At 37.2% G+C, this 14,949-nt stretch overlaps 1 protein-coding gene across 5 annotated transcripts in view; it reads left to right on the top strand.

Moving 5' to 3' along the window:
• The window catches only part of Slc7a11 (solute carrier family 7 member 11), an 80,691-nt gene that overhangs the window by 22,859 nt on the left and 42,883 nt on the right, over positions 1-14,949 (top strand). For all 5 annotated transcript variants that reach the window (XR_004772197.1, XM_027394927.2, XM_035452058.1 and 2 more), the window contains one exon: positions 4,787-4,831. Coding sequence is in view for 4 of the 5 variants with exons in the window: in XM_027394927.2 (XP_027250728.1) it covers positions 4,787-4,831 (45 nt within the window). In the remaining variant the exon portion in view is untranslated. The remainder of the gene's footprint in view (positions 1-4,786; positions 4,832-14,949) is intronic.

The raw sequence follows: 14,949 nt of genomic DNA on the forward strand, positions 1-14,949 counted from the left end.
AAAAATACTATCTAGAAACTTCAGTATCTCAACAATTATGTGAATGTGAATATGTATATAACATGAATACAATTTTTCTCTTCTTTATTCCTTCTTTTTTGTTTATGTTTTTGGATCTTATCTTTTAGGGAATATACAAATGCATTCCAAAATCAATAGAATATGTACCCTATTAATCTCACAAATTGTGAAAATACGGCATTAGAAGAGAATCAGCAGAGTGTAGCTACATGGGTTTAGCATAGCTTTGAAGCAAAATGTGTTTGAAGGCTGTTGGGTTATAGCATAAGAAGATCAGTGTAAAATATTTGTATACCCGAAGAAGATTTTCTTGCAGCCATTGTGTGCACGCTTTAGTTTTGAATCTCAATGGTTTTGAAGTCTTTTCACTTTTGTTCAAAGCACAATGTGGTGCTAAGCAGAGAAAAGAACTGAGTGTGATCACAGTGTTAGGAGCAGAATCAACTCCTCTATGTCTTTTGAGCCTGAATCAGGGCGCCATGCCCTGGGGCAGCAGCCAAGCCACAGTGAGGGTCCCTGGGAGCCCCAGAGCAAAGCAGGGGAGGGAACAAGAGCTTTCAGCTCCAGCTGGGTGCTGGGAGCCTGTTGTACTCTGTCAAGAATGTGGAATGTGGTGATCTTCACAAGGCAGATTTGATTAATTCTGTTGAATGGAGTTTCTTTTGCCTGGGAGCACCATGCATCTGTTCCCACGGAATATTAAAGCATTTCTACCCTCTCTCCACCACCACCCGGCACTGAATATTCAGGTCACCTGCTTCATGTACAGCCAATTTTCTCCACTTCTGAGGGTTTTGAGGAGTGCTGGAATTTTTTGTGGAAAAAGACTCTCTTCATCTTGACTTATCTTATTAATATTGTATTTTACTGATGCTGAGTCCGAAGTGCCACTGTTTTCACCTCTAATGGAGGTTTACCGAAAACTTGATATATACTCCCCGCCCTCTGCCCCCCCCCCCCAGTAATCCTTGTGTCTTAACCCTAGCTTGAAGAGCCAGGAACCATAATTTCATTTTTGTGTGTGTGTGTGTGTGTGTGTGTGTGTGTATGTGTGTTTGAGGGTTCAGTCACACTATTGGAAAGTAAGTCTAGGATTGTAAATGAGATGTTATCTGATCCAAGTGGCTTAGCTGGGGAATGATAGGGAACTATTTTGCTTCATGGGTTATTATGCTGGCTTAATGCTGCTTTGGAAAGAGGAGGAATGATCTGGTTATGAATCTATGGCCCTCGGTCTTAGAAAAAAAAGCACAAGTACAAGAAAGAATCTTTGGGCTCAGTACTCCATAGATGTAGATATTTCCATGTAAATGTATCAAGGTGGAGTCTGAAATGGGTCTCAAAGATGGGAGCATTGTAAGAAAAACCTTTGCTATCTGAATCCTCCATCTTTTACCTTGTGAGTGCAAAACTGGCTTGCACACTTGTAAATTGGGACTGTAAATGGCTACCATTCCCTGCATTGCTGTAGAATAATGTTTATTTAAGTGGGGAAAGAAAAGGAAGAAATAAACCCAATGTGGAGACATTGTAATGAGACAGAAACAAAGCAGTTATGGTCAGGAATTGCAAGCCAGGCTGCTACCTGTTTGGATGGGAAGCATGCTAGCCCTCTGTTGTCCTGGATACCTTACTCTAAGAGCAGTCACCTCCAGCTGTTAGGCTGAATAGGAAGAAGATACCAGCAACCCTTGGGGATCCTGAATGGAGTAAAGTTTTGGCTCCGAGGAGCACAGAACCTATCCAGAATGATGAAAACTCCTTCACTGAAACATGATTAGGGGGAAAGAAATCATTAACTCAGTCAGGTCACGGAGTCAGGTCAGAACAACTTTCATATTATTGCCAATGTCCGTATTCAGAGAAATACATCTGCCAGTCCTCTGGTGGCCTTGGGGAAGTCAACCAATTTCAATCCTGTATCTAGGTCCAGAGCTAAGCACAGTGTGGTGAGACTTTTTTTTTTTTTTTCTCTTTTTTCACTGTGTGATAGAAAATTGGTTTTCAGTGTCTTTTGTCGCCCTCTTTAATCGGATCCTCAATGGATTTAGTCTCCCTGAAGCACCAGCAAAGATTATTGTATGCCTTTGTGTCAAATCTCACCTAAAGAATCTGCTTCCTTTAAAAGTCATGTACAAGGTTGGGTGCTACAATGCAGGGCCAACCATAGCATTTTCTGCACAGTCATAGAAAATCTGGGACAATACACCTTGTGAGTGTTCTCCAGGGGCCTTCAGAAGTAAACCAGGGGAAAGGGACCGCTGTGGCCTTCATTCCATACTGAGACCAGACAACTGTCCCAGTTTATTTCCCACAGTGCATGGACTTTGGCTTTGAAATGATCTGCTGTCCTCTCCCCCCCAAAATTGTCCCCAAGCACTTTCTTTTTCTCTATTCTCTAAGAAAAAAATATTTGAAGTTGCATTCTTTTTCAGAAATAGTCCTCTCCTTGCCTTAAGGTTGTTGAGAAAGACCAGTTCATCAACTATTAAAAAGCAACTGGCTATCTCTGACATGCAAAACCAAGCACTATTCCTTAATTCACGTGATTTATTCAGTTTTGGTTGTTATTAATGTATTTGCTTACTTATTTTTATTTGTTCCCCATACTTCCTGTTGCCTCAGGCTTATAACGAACATGTCAAATCTGTCTCAAATAGCACATTCCACAGCACTGTCTCTGGTACATTTAATGCAAGAATAGTAGCTCATTTATAGTCCACACTTTCAATTCTTCCAGCTTGCATTATATGGTGAAAGATGGGGTGTGCACATAGCAAGGGTCACAATGACTGTTGCTTTTCCTATAATAACAACATTATATGCAGTCTGCTATATGTGCACCTTTCTAGGGCAACAACAACTGCTGTTTTTAGAAATTTAACTTTTTGGTTGTTAAAATGTATCACCAGTTTTATATGTATGTGTGTACACTTTTTATATCACCCTTATTGCTACCATATTTTCAGTCAATGAATTTCTAATATTGATTTATAACTTAGTTATTAAAGCTGTAGCCATCTTCTTCTTGAACATCAACTGACTAGTGAATTCAGTTAGGACCAGCTTCCTCTCCTTTCTTCTAGGGTGTGAGATGATTGAAGCATGTGGCAGGCGATGGGCTAATATTCTGGATATTTGTATTTAGAGAGAAGACAATTTGACTTTCAGACCTATGATTCCATGTGCCATTTTAGGTTATTTTAGCGTCTAAGGAACAATAAGATAACTGTAGAAGGGTTAGGGTTAAGGTTAGGGTTTAGGGTTAGGGTTTAGGGTTTAGGGTTTAGGGTTAGGGTTAGGGTTAGGGTTAGGGTTAGGGTTAGGGTTAGGGTTAGGGTTAGGGTTTCACTCTGGGAGAGTTCCCTGAGTTTATGGAATGAAGATATAGGTAGTTCTTGTTACTATGTTCAGTTGTTCTCATGAGAAATCTTAATTTTCTTCAACCTTTCTTTGAGGATACTTAGGAAGAACTTCATGGGGCTTAAAGGGCCTCCAGCAGCCCCTTTTAGTTGGAAAATGAAGTCCAGGATGAAAGGCATTAGCCATGTCTGTATGGGCTTGGTAGTAGCTCACTGTGAAGAAAGCAATAAGAATTTCTCAGGCCCTGACATTAGGGTAAGAATATGAGATCCCGTTGGCATTGAAAGTGAAATACTTTCTGCCTAAAATGCTTCTTTTCACGTATGATTTCCAGAAAAGTATTATGGACTTGAGAAGTGTTCAAAATTCCCTGCTTTTTTGTTCTTGATGGACAGTGTAGTAAGTAACAATGTGCTTACAGTTAACTACCTGAACATACCCGAGACCTCCTTCCCTGTAGGCTTGTGAATCAGGTTATAAAGGGTAAACACTGGCAGTGAATTTGAAGAAGAAGTGTGAATGGAAGGTTTAATACTTTTATTTTAGTTTGAAATTATAAATTGGCAAATCGTATACATTTCTGAGGTAAAAATATGAGGTTATGATTTATGAATGCAACATGAAATAATTAAACCAAAGTAATTAACATTCCATAACAAAGTATAGTTTTTATTTTTGTGGCAAAACATTTGAAACTTTATCTTCTTGAAAATTTGAGATATATAATAAATTATCATTCCTACAAGTTTTGGTCCCTGTTTATGCAGTGTGTTCTGTGTAGGAAATCGATAGCAGTTCCCTACAAGGTTGATCTCATATAATTTGGATTTTCCTGTTTCTAACTCTAAATTTAGAGTTACAGGAAACTCAGGCCACCTTCAACTTAATTTCTCCTTCCATACTTTCTTTCCCACTGGCAGAATACTATAGCATTCCTTCTTTCCCTGTATATAACCATTGTTTCACACCTCTGTGCTCTGGACCAACCTCAGCCTGGAATGGCAGCTCAATATGGGAAATGCTGTGCGTTCTTGAAGGTCCAGGTTGGGGGGAACTTCCTCTGGAAATGCTTCCCCCACCTTAGTTTGGGGCTGCCTCTACTCTTCTAGCTTCTGTGCCCTTTGCTGGCATTGCATCCTGTTGTTCTGAGCTGTCCTGTAAACTGTGAGCTTGGCATACAGATTATGCGGTTTCCACTCTCCTCGCCATTGTGTCTGACACATTTTAATGCCCCCACTACGATTTAGTAGAAAATGTGCTATTGAAGTTCTTACTGGTTTCCTATTTACATCTCCCTGCATGCACTTTTATGTAATTTTCACGATTCTTAGTTTGATTTTAAAATGTTTAACATGTGGTGGTAAAACATACTAATAGTTATTTTTTTTAATTTAAATTACAGGTTTTACCTCAACTTTATTACTGAAGAAGTAGAAAATCCTGAAAAGTAAGTAACCTCATTTCCTGTGAGATTTTCGTTAAAATAAAATTTGAACTTTCTAATTGAATAATAGGCTTGAAGAGGAAACCCAGTGTGTGCCAGTTAATTTCACTGTTGTTGCTATCATTGTTCTGTTAGATAAACCCACCTAAATTTTCACTATAAATGACCCCCCACAAATATATATTATATACTAATATATTAGATATATTATATATAATCATGTGCTATATTTAATCCTAAATTGCCTTACAGTCTCAACATAGGAAAGAATAATGATATGTTTTATATAACCTATTTTACATATATACATATAACCTAACACAGACTCTTTATAAGTGTAGTTTGAACTAAAAAAGTTAATTATTTCCACATGTACCTTAAAAAAACTATGCAATTAGAGAGAATAGTATAATGAATGGAAACTTGGTGAAGTAAATGAAAGATGTTATAGAAACTTGTAAATTTGGGAGCTCAGTTAATTTTTTTAACATTTTCTTCATTAAAATATTGATAGGAGATTTGATGTTAGTTAAACAATGGGTCAAAATAGGCTGCAAAATTAATTATTTTCATGATTTTTGAATAAAATTTTGACTTTACATAGAAAAAATAAATATCAATTAAAGAAGGAAAATTTAAGAAATATAAAATATAATGATATTTAACTCATTTTGCCTTTATTCAGCATAGGCTATCTTCTAACTATTGTGTAAGCACCTCTTTCAGGATGAATGAGTCTTATCTGCAACCATTTTATTGTGTTTTCCCTGAATGGAAGTATGGAAACAAAAGCTTAATAGTGTGACTGACACCACAGCAGAGTGTTATCTACCAAAGAGAAAATGGGATGTTCTTAACTTTATCCTAGGACATGTTGCTCATCAAGAGTGCCCCAAGGGAGAGAGAGAGAGAGAGAGAGAGAGAGAGAGAGAGAGAGAGAGAGAGAGAGAGAGAGAGAGAGAGAACTTTACCTGTGGGAAAAAGCAGAAGTATTGAAGTGAGAAAGTACATCATTGTGAAACAGGTTGGAATCAGAGAGTGTGCCTAAGGGCTGACTGTTGAAAGTAAGATGAACTATCAAATTATGGCCCCGGGTGTCTTTGGAGATGGTTAGCTGATTGCATTTGGCCAAATATCAGAGATATCAGAGTTTAGAACATAAGAGTCAACAATGGGAGTTAACGTGGTGCCTCATAGTATCTGATTAAACTGTTCTGTAAATCAATGTGTAATTTCAACATGAAGAAGACCAATTTATTAAGAAATATGGTCAATTTATAAGAATGTTTTCATATTTGTCACTGAAATTAAAGAGAAAGGGAATGTTTACAAGGAAGCAATTCTTACATTTCTTGGAAATGATAAGCAAACTACCTAGTGGCTGTAACCACACTGATAATAGAAATAAATAGGTGGAACTGTGATTTTAGTTTTGTAGACTCCTTAGTGTGGTGCGGTGACCCAGAGAAAGGGCATTTTATACTATATGTTATGTTAAACATTGATTGAATTCTGATTTTGGGAAATGAGTGACTAAGGCTAAGTATCGCATTTAAAGCTGAAATATTTTAAAGACACTGATTGCTAAATGCAATGTAAAAGAATATTTATTATGAAAAATAGTAAGTAATGGTTTATGGACATGTTCTAGATCACAATATCAGTGCTGTAGAAGCACTGTTCTAGGTGGAGTTGTTTAACAGTTTAGACAGATGTGTTTGCTAGATACATGCTGCTATTGTGTGCATATGTATGTGTGTCTGTCTTTAAGTGTTTCATACCGCTGTTACATGTTTCTGACACATGGCCCTGGAATGGCTCTTGGTTGAAGAAGTCTGTTCCTTAATGGTATTTCATCTCTTAGTTTCAGACACAGACTAAGCCCATGCTTCAGTGTTTATAAACACTAAGGAACAGTGACTGTGATATGTTGATTCAGTGAATTTTTTCACTGAAAAGAATTTTCTTTTTTTCAGACAGGGTTTCTCTGTGTAGCTTTGGAGCCTGTCCTGGAACTCTGTAGAGCAGGCTGGCCTCCAATTCACAGATATCCTCCTGCCTTTACCTCTGCCTCTGCAGTGCTGTGATGAAAGGCGTGTGCCACCACCACCCAGAAAGAGATTTTTTTTCTTAACTAAAAAGAAAAAGAAATGAAAATGGAGTTGCAGAGGACTGGAGTTCAATTCCCAGCACCCACATCACTTGCTTACAACTGTCTCTGACTCCAAATCCAAGGGATCCTGTGCTTTTGGCTTTCATAGGCACCTGTACCCATGTACACATACCACCACACAGAGATGCAAACACACACATAGTCTTCAAAGATAAATCTGAAAAGTGAAAATAATAATAGTATATGCCTTATTGGTGTGCTAAGGAGTTAGCACATATATTTAGATTAGTGATGATTATTTTTTAATCTCCACATAATTGATTGTTGCTACCATTATTGTTGTATCCTTACTTTAGAGCAAGGTAAACCGTTACTCATTTAAGAGTGTTTTTCTAGGTTTCAGCATCCCAAGCAAGTTTGTTTTCTCAGTCATTTTTGAAATGAGTATGAAAAATCACCACATCATATTGAATCCAGCTCCTGCAATTTTCAGGGCTGGAGTTGAATATTTGTTTCATGATTAGTCTTATTTGTGTGCAGAGAATTCATTGAGGTTTTATATTGATAGGTAGTAAGGCTACTTATAATGGAAAAAAACAAAATACAACTTTTATAATAAATAAAAACTCACTTGGTTCTGTAGAGATGGCTCAACAGTTAAGGTTACTTGTTGCTCTTCCAGAGGATGTGAGTGAGTTTCCCAACACCCACACCAGACAGCTCACAACCACCTGTAACTCCAAGCACCCTTAGTTTCTTTCAGCACCTACACACCAGTGGTATGCACGAACACACATAGACACATACACATAGAAAAAATAAATCTTTAAAAGCAATTATGAAACAGTCTTAGAATATTATTACATTATTGCATATGTATTACAATAAAAATTAGAGTTTTGAGGGACATGAATGTCTATAGTTTCAATCATGAAGCTCACAGGATCCTAAGTAATACTAGAATTTTAAAATATTGGATCGAATACTTTCAATTTCTGGAAGTGTTGATTTTGATACATTCTTCACTAAACTTATATAGAACACCTAATTCAATATCTAATTTTTGAGATTTTTATTTTATTGTTTAAAACTTTGTGTGTGTGTGTGTCCGTGTGTGTGTGTGTGTGTGTGTGTGTGTGTGTGTGTGTGTGTGTATGTGTGTACATGAGTGCAGGTGTCTGCAGAGGCCAATGTGTTAGATCCCCTTGAGTTATAGGTAGTTGAGAGCCTCCTGACTTGGGTGCTAGTATTGGAAATTGGATCCTTTGGAAAAACATGCTTTCTTTAAATTAAATTTTTTGTTATTTAGAAGCATTTTAAAATTTAAACATATTTTGATCATATTTTTCCTCTCCTCAAAGTCCCTTCATATCCTTTCTTCCTCCCTACCCACCGAAATTTAAGTTCTTCCTTAAAAAGAAACAAAACCGCTGGGCGTTGGTGGCATACACCTTTAATCCCAGCACTTGGGAGGTAGAGGCAGGCGGATCTCTTCAAGTTTGAGGCCAGCCTGGTCTACAGAGCGAGTTCCAGGGCAGGCTCAAAAGCAATACAGAGAAACCCTGTCTCAAAATAAAAGCAATAAATAAATAAATAAATAAGACAAAAAGAAACAAAAAAGAAAAGAAACAAAACCCCAGTATAACAACAAAACCCCTCAAAACCAAGAAAACAAAATAAAGCCAGTTCCCCCTGACGACCCCCCCCCCCCGCAACTGTAACAAAATAAAAGCACACACACACACAAAACAATGGCATTCGATCAGCTACTCCTGAACATCAGACCTGTCCTGGAGTGCTTGATATACTTACTATCACTCTATTTGAGAAAACTGATTTGCCCTCTCCCAGCAGGTATCATCACCAGTTCAGTTGTTAACCTTTACCCTAGTGGCTTGTTTTTCATTCATTCATTCATTCATTCATTCATTCATTCATTCATTCATTCACTTTTACATATAACAGAATAAAGTAAATAAGATAAAATAAAAAACTATCACATCAAAATTGGACAAGAGAAACCAATAGACAGAAAATAGAAGTCACCAGAGTCAGACCCACTTTGTTCACACAGTCAGGAATCTCATCAAAATGCTAAACTGGAAGCCATAATATATACGTAAAGGACTTTGTGCAGACCTGTGCAGGCCCTGTGCATGCTGCCTGAGTCTCTGTGAGTCCATATCAGCTTTGATCACGTTGATTTAGAGGGCCTTGTTTTCTTAGTGTCTTCCATTCCCTCTGGCTGATACACTCATTCTAACTCCTCTTCCATTGTGTTCCCTGAGCTCTGAATGGAGGAATTTGATGAAGACATCCCATCTAGGGCTGAGTGTTCCAAGGTCTCTCACTTTATATGAAATGTCTGGCTCTGGGTCTCTGTTTCTGTTGCAGGCGGAAGCTTCACTGATGATGACTGAGCAAGGCACACTGATTTATGAGGATAGCAGAATATCAATAGAAGTCATTTTATCAGTACATTTTGATTTTTATTTGGTTTTACTCTAGATTCCTGGACTATCTACCCTCAGGTTCTTGGTCACCAAAGTAGTTGGGTGTGGGTTCCATCTTGTGGAGTGGGCCTTAGGTTAAATTAGATGTTTCCTCCCACAAGCTTTGTGTGACCATTGCCCTCATGTATCCTGCAGTCAATACACCACTGTAGATAAAGGGTTTGTGAGTAGGTTGATGTTTTTGTTTCTCTTTTGACAGTGTGTAGAGTACCTTCCTGTCTTAAGGATGCTGTAATGTAGGGGTGAAGGCTCTGTGTAGGCACTGGCTTAACCTCTTCATGTTCGATTAATTGTGTAGGTGTTATCTTCAGCAATGGGCTTGCTGTCAGTGTGGAGAGCAACCTATATCTTGGCAACAACCTGGTTTGCTTGGGGATTCCCATAGGACCCCTTTGGTCAACAACTCAATTAGATGTAACCCAACATGCTATTAACTGCTATGAAATCTCTCTAGTCCCCTAATACAACATCCTACTTTAAGGTCTTAATATATGGGATTTCTCAGTATAGGTTAAGAGTCTCCAGAATTTTGAGGTCATTATAATGAGACAAGTTGAAGAACAAAAGCTTTGATTCCTTTTTCTTCTTTCACATGGGACACTTAAGTCAGTTCTCATTTAGAGGGCTCTGAAAAACTTAGCCAATATATTCATTTTCTCCAAATTAAAACATGATAAATCCACAGAATTTCCTAAGTACACAGTGAAGGTTAATGTCATGTTCTGTATTTATCAACCAAAGAAACTCTGAGTTTTGATCATTTTCATTAGTGTTAGGTTTTAAATTGATATCTTCTGACCATTTTAACAGTTAACGTAGGTCTTTTCAAACTGCATTTTATTTTTAGAACACAAGAGTGATTTGGGAAATATTTAGAGCTAAGTATCAAGAACAGATGGCACAATTACATGGATCGGGTCCAAAAGCGTACTTTCTATTATTTTGTAGGTGGACACAGGTTCCAGAATGCGTTTCATTACAGGGGAGAGTAATTACAGTTGTGTCTCCTTTGTGATGCACCAAGATAAATGTGTTTCCTAATCAGTCACTGGTGCATGTATCCAGGTGTGCCGAGACATGCAACTCGCTGGCAGCTGGTGCGATGAATCATCAGCCAAGGGTATAACCCTTTTACTGCCTCCTTCATGTGAGCAATCAGATCTTTCCCAAACTAATGGAAAGAAGGTGGTAATTAATTTAAGCCAGTGAAAATAGCCATGCGATTTTACGGAGGTGGAATGAAGAGTGAAATTTCATGACATCAACCAACTACTCTTCTCATGTAATCTCATTTTGAGGCATCTCCTAGATTACCTAACATGACACTATGAACTCATTTCTGAACTATCATAGGCATGCCTCATAAAATAGTTCTTAGGTGCTGTAACAAGGGAGAGAACAGCCTGACAATAATATCTATGCTTGCATTTACATTATGTTATAGTTAAGAAATTTTCTCATGACCTTTTTTCTTTAACCATACTTCCTCCTCTATAAATATTAGTGCTGGTGTGTATGCACCTGTGTGTATGCATGCATACGGAGACCAGAGATCCCTGTTGAATGTCTTCCCTAATCCCTCTCAACCTTCCCTAGTCCATCTCATCCTTGAGACAGGTCTCTCACTGAACCTGGGAGCTCACCAATTGGCTAGACTTCCTGGCTAGTGAGCTCTCTACCTTGTCAGCATTGCAATTACAAACACCACCACACAAGAATTTTATACAGATGCTGGGGATCTGAACTCAGCTCCTCAGGCTTGTGTGGCAGGCACTTTACCACCTGAGCCATCTATCAAACTCCACTAAATTTTATAACAACACAAGAAATACTTTTTTTTACATTGTCTTTAATAATTATCTATAGATTTAAATATAAATTTAAATCATCAACCAACTTCACAAATAAATGTATTAGAATAAGAGGACTATTTTCAGGGATGTTAGTGTGTAATATTTGTACTATGAAGGGCACAGAATTCCAAGGAATCTAGTTTGGAAATATAATCTCCCCAAATGGCATGTGGAGTAATAATGACAGATGACATATTCAGGGTTTTTTTTTAATGTGTTTTGGGAAATATAATGAGTTTTGCTCATGACATTACTTTTGTAGGGAATATATCACACAATCTATCTTTGTTCAAAAAGTTACACAGTACAAAGAACATATCATTTAGATGTATAATGTTTGAAACACTGTTCATCGATTGATAAATCATGTCTTGTGTTGATGAAAGCTAAGAAACAGATTGCTTTGGTTTGACCTTGGGGGTCTGAGATTAGTCAGTCTGTCTATTAGACTTGTTCTCATGTTCTTCTCACATCATTTGTTCCTTCTGTTCTGAAGTGTTGGAAACCACAGATATAGAGGGAGTCACTAAAGCTTGATGCCATCCATCATTTTTGAAGAACAAGCCATCACCGTGCTCTGAATGATCAACTTAAATAGAAGGTTTAAATAATCAGAGTGTCACGTTTAATTAATATCTCTCCTGCTCCCAATTTATATTAATTGGCATCTCAAAGTCATCACTCCTTGTATCACTGATAACTTAGAAGAGGAACTTGCTTTGGGGAAAGTACTCTGAGATCACTGAGGCAGTACAATCCCTCTAACTGGCTCACAGTGGCCCTCCAAACAATCTTGATGTTTAAATTTGGTTCAGATGTTACACTCTTAAATTTTTAAGATAGGCATTTAATTTCTCACCAACTGTTTTATTTCTTATTACACTTTTATATATGGCCTGTAAGTACAAGGTTATATAAAACCATCAATCTGATTAAAGATAGCAAAACAAAACAAGCAAGCAAAAAAAAAAATCTTGCCTTAATGTTTAATAATGAAATTGCATGAGCAAAGACTGAAGCTGGGCTTGGAATTAGTTTTATCTTTCATTTTGGCACTTTTAGATTCAGCCTTCCATGAGCTAAATCTTCCTCTTTATGTGTTCAATTAGAAGATTTCAACTCATTAGAAAATAACAGCATTTTGTGTGTGTGTGTGTGTGTGTGTGTGTGTGTGTGTGTGTGTGTGTGTGTGTGTGTTATGGTAATGTTTGTGAAACTATTTACTAAAAATTACTCTAATTTTATAATCCTAGAATATATTCAAATTTTTATTATATATACTCATGTTTGATGGTTTTTGGTTATATAAACTGTTTTTTTCATAGAAAATTAACTTACTCTAAATAAATTTATAGAAAAATCCTATATTATTAAACCAATTTAACTTACAAACATATTTGCCAAGTAATTCTCTTAAAATATGAAGTTTCTTAATAGAGGAGTTTAAGGACTCCACCCCATGATGAGACATTTTGAATCTTTGTTTACTACTTTTAAATGGATGGCAATTATCCCAATATTACAGTTCTCATAAGTAAGAAATACTTTAAAAATTTAAATTGTAATGAGCTTGAAAAGTAATACAAATTGCAAAACTGAATTTACATCCAAGTCTACAAAGGTCTTCCCTTTGGCAAAATGAAACTTTATTCTGTTTCAATATCAACATATATCATTAGATTTATCTTAAATCAGGACACTGCTGCTCTTCAGTTTTGAAATAACTAACATCTAAATTAAAATGTTCCCGTGTTGCGCTTTCCAGGGAATAAGCACAAAGTTTTGTAGCTGGTTCCACTGTGTTTCACAATAGAAATATAATGACATAGTTGGGGCCGCTGAGGCAGTCAGAGGCCAGCATGTGACCACAGGGCAAGAAGAGAAGGTTGTACCTTTGGTCAAAAGGTTGCTCTTCCTTGCTGTTGCTCAGTCTGAAACTTTCTCCCAATAACTTGGGATCAGAATTCTTGCATTTCTCAGCTTCACATATGCATAAAAATTACATTTGGCTCCAAGACCCATTGTTCATATAAGGCTGAAGTATCTAATAAGTGATGAAGAAATTAAAATTATAGGATTATATTATAATATTTTTGTCATGGGGTATTCAAGTGCTTTGTGGAAGGTACAGTACTTTTTTTTTTTTTTTATTCTAACCACATCAAAAGGCAGAGTTTTGAAGGGGAATGCTTTTGAATGTTCTTACTTCCTTTCAGTTCAGTCATTTCTGAGTTCTATTTTTAATCTCATTGAAGTTTATATTTGACATCTAGAATAAAAGAAGTCATGTTTTGAGATCAATAACAGTGGTTAATTTATCTTCACCCAGTTTCTGTTTCTTTTAGAGAAAGAAATAAGAGACCACGACTGGTAGAGTGGATAGAGTGACAGGATGGAAGGTCTTGGGATCATGGGGGAAGGTGGAGAGTTTCTGACTTAGCTTAGAAACCTAAGCATGAATCTATTCTATCTGAGACAGCAGCAAGCTGTAAGCGACAGAATGAGCAACTGACTATTGTGTCTTTAAAACAGTCTACCTTAATAATATTTATTATTATCAGAGTTGGGGGGGTCTCACAATGTAGCTCTGGTAGTGTGGAACTCATTATGCACACCAGGATGGCCATGAAGTCACAGAGATCCATCTATCCCTGTTTCCAGAGTTCTGGGAAGAAGGCCTGGGCCATCACATCTATGCCTTTTTGTTTTACATGTGCATGCTGAGTAGCAACTTTGTCATTTACAACCATTTCTAGTTTGGATAAATTATTGTGTGAATGGGATAAGCAGGGTGGTTGTTGATGTCTGATCACAGTAGATATTACCCAAGTGAGGAGCAAAATATCTCACACTTCCACAGACACTCATGCTATAATAACATTCAAGCATCTGCTCTGGTTCCCATCGACTCATCTACATGGATATTCCTTGCATATTTAGAAGTACAGAGTCAGCTATTAGTTTGTCTCCCAATTTTGAGGTCACATGTTCACAATACCCCTCATCCATATTTTCATTTATGCAGATAATCAACCCTTACTCTTTGCTCTGTCTGCACTTGAAATTCAAATAACTGTGCCAAAATATGACGTAGAAGTAAGTTTTACAGTCTGGTTTGTAGTCAATGAAAAACTCATTGGAACTGTAAGCTCCAGTCTATGGTCTGTTGCTGCTTAGGCAATCACACTGACCCACTTCTGCTTAAGATTCTCACTTGAGTAGAACAAACTTTCATGTGATTCTTTATGGGTAGATGCAAGATATGTTATCATGTCTCTAGGTCATGACATAAGAAAGTCTTTATGTCCACACACATCATGCCTCAAAATGTTTTGATCATTTTTTCCAGTCATTCAAACACTGACTCCGTTTATCATTCTACTTAGGAAAATTAACAACCCTTGTGTTTGTACAGGCACAACTGAGATCTAATCCTAGGTTAAATTTGAAAGAAACCAAAGGAAGTTAAGACTATCCAGGGAAGAAGAGGAATTCCTTTAATGTTAGGAACTGTATTTGCTTAGAGTCATTGCAAATAGTGCTGGTTCAGAAAATCAAAATTCAAGCCCTATCTGGCCTTAACCGGCTGTTTGACCTCATATATACCTCACATTGCTTGATTAGCTTTTGTTTGCCTCTTTA

The sequence above is a fragment of the Cricetulus griseus genome (genome assembly GCF_003668045.3).
Source record: "Cricetulus griseus strain 17A/GY chromosome 1 unlocalized genomic scaffold, alternate assembly CriGri-PICRH-1.0 chr1_0, whole genome shotgun sequence".
Classification (NCBI taxonomy): domain Eukaryota; kingdom Metazoa; phylum Chordata; class Mammalia; order Rodentia; family Cricetidae; genus Cricetulus; species Cricetulus griseus.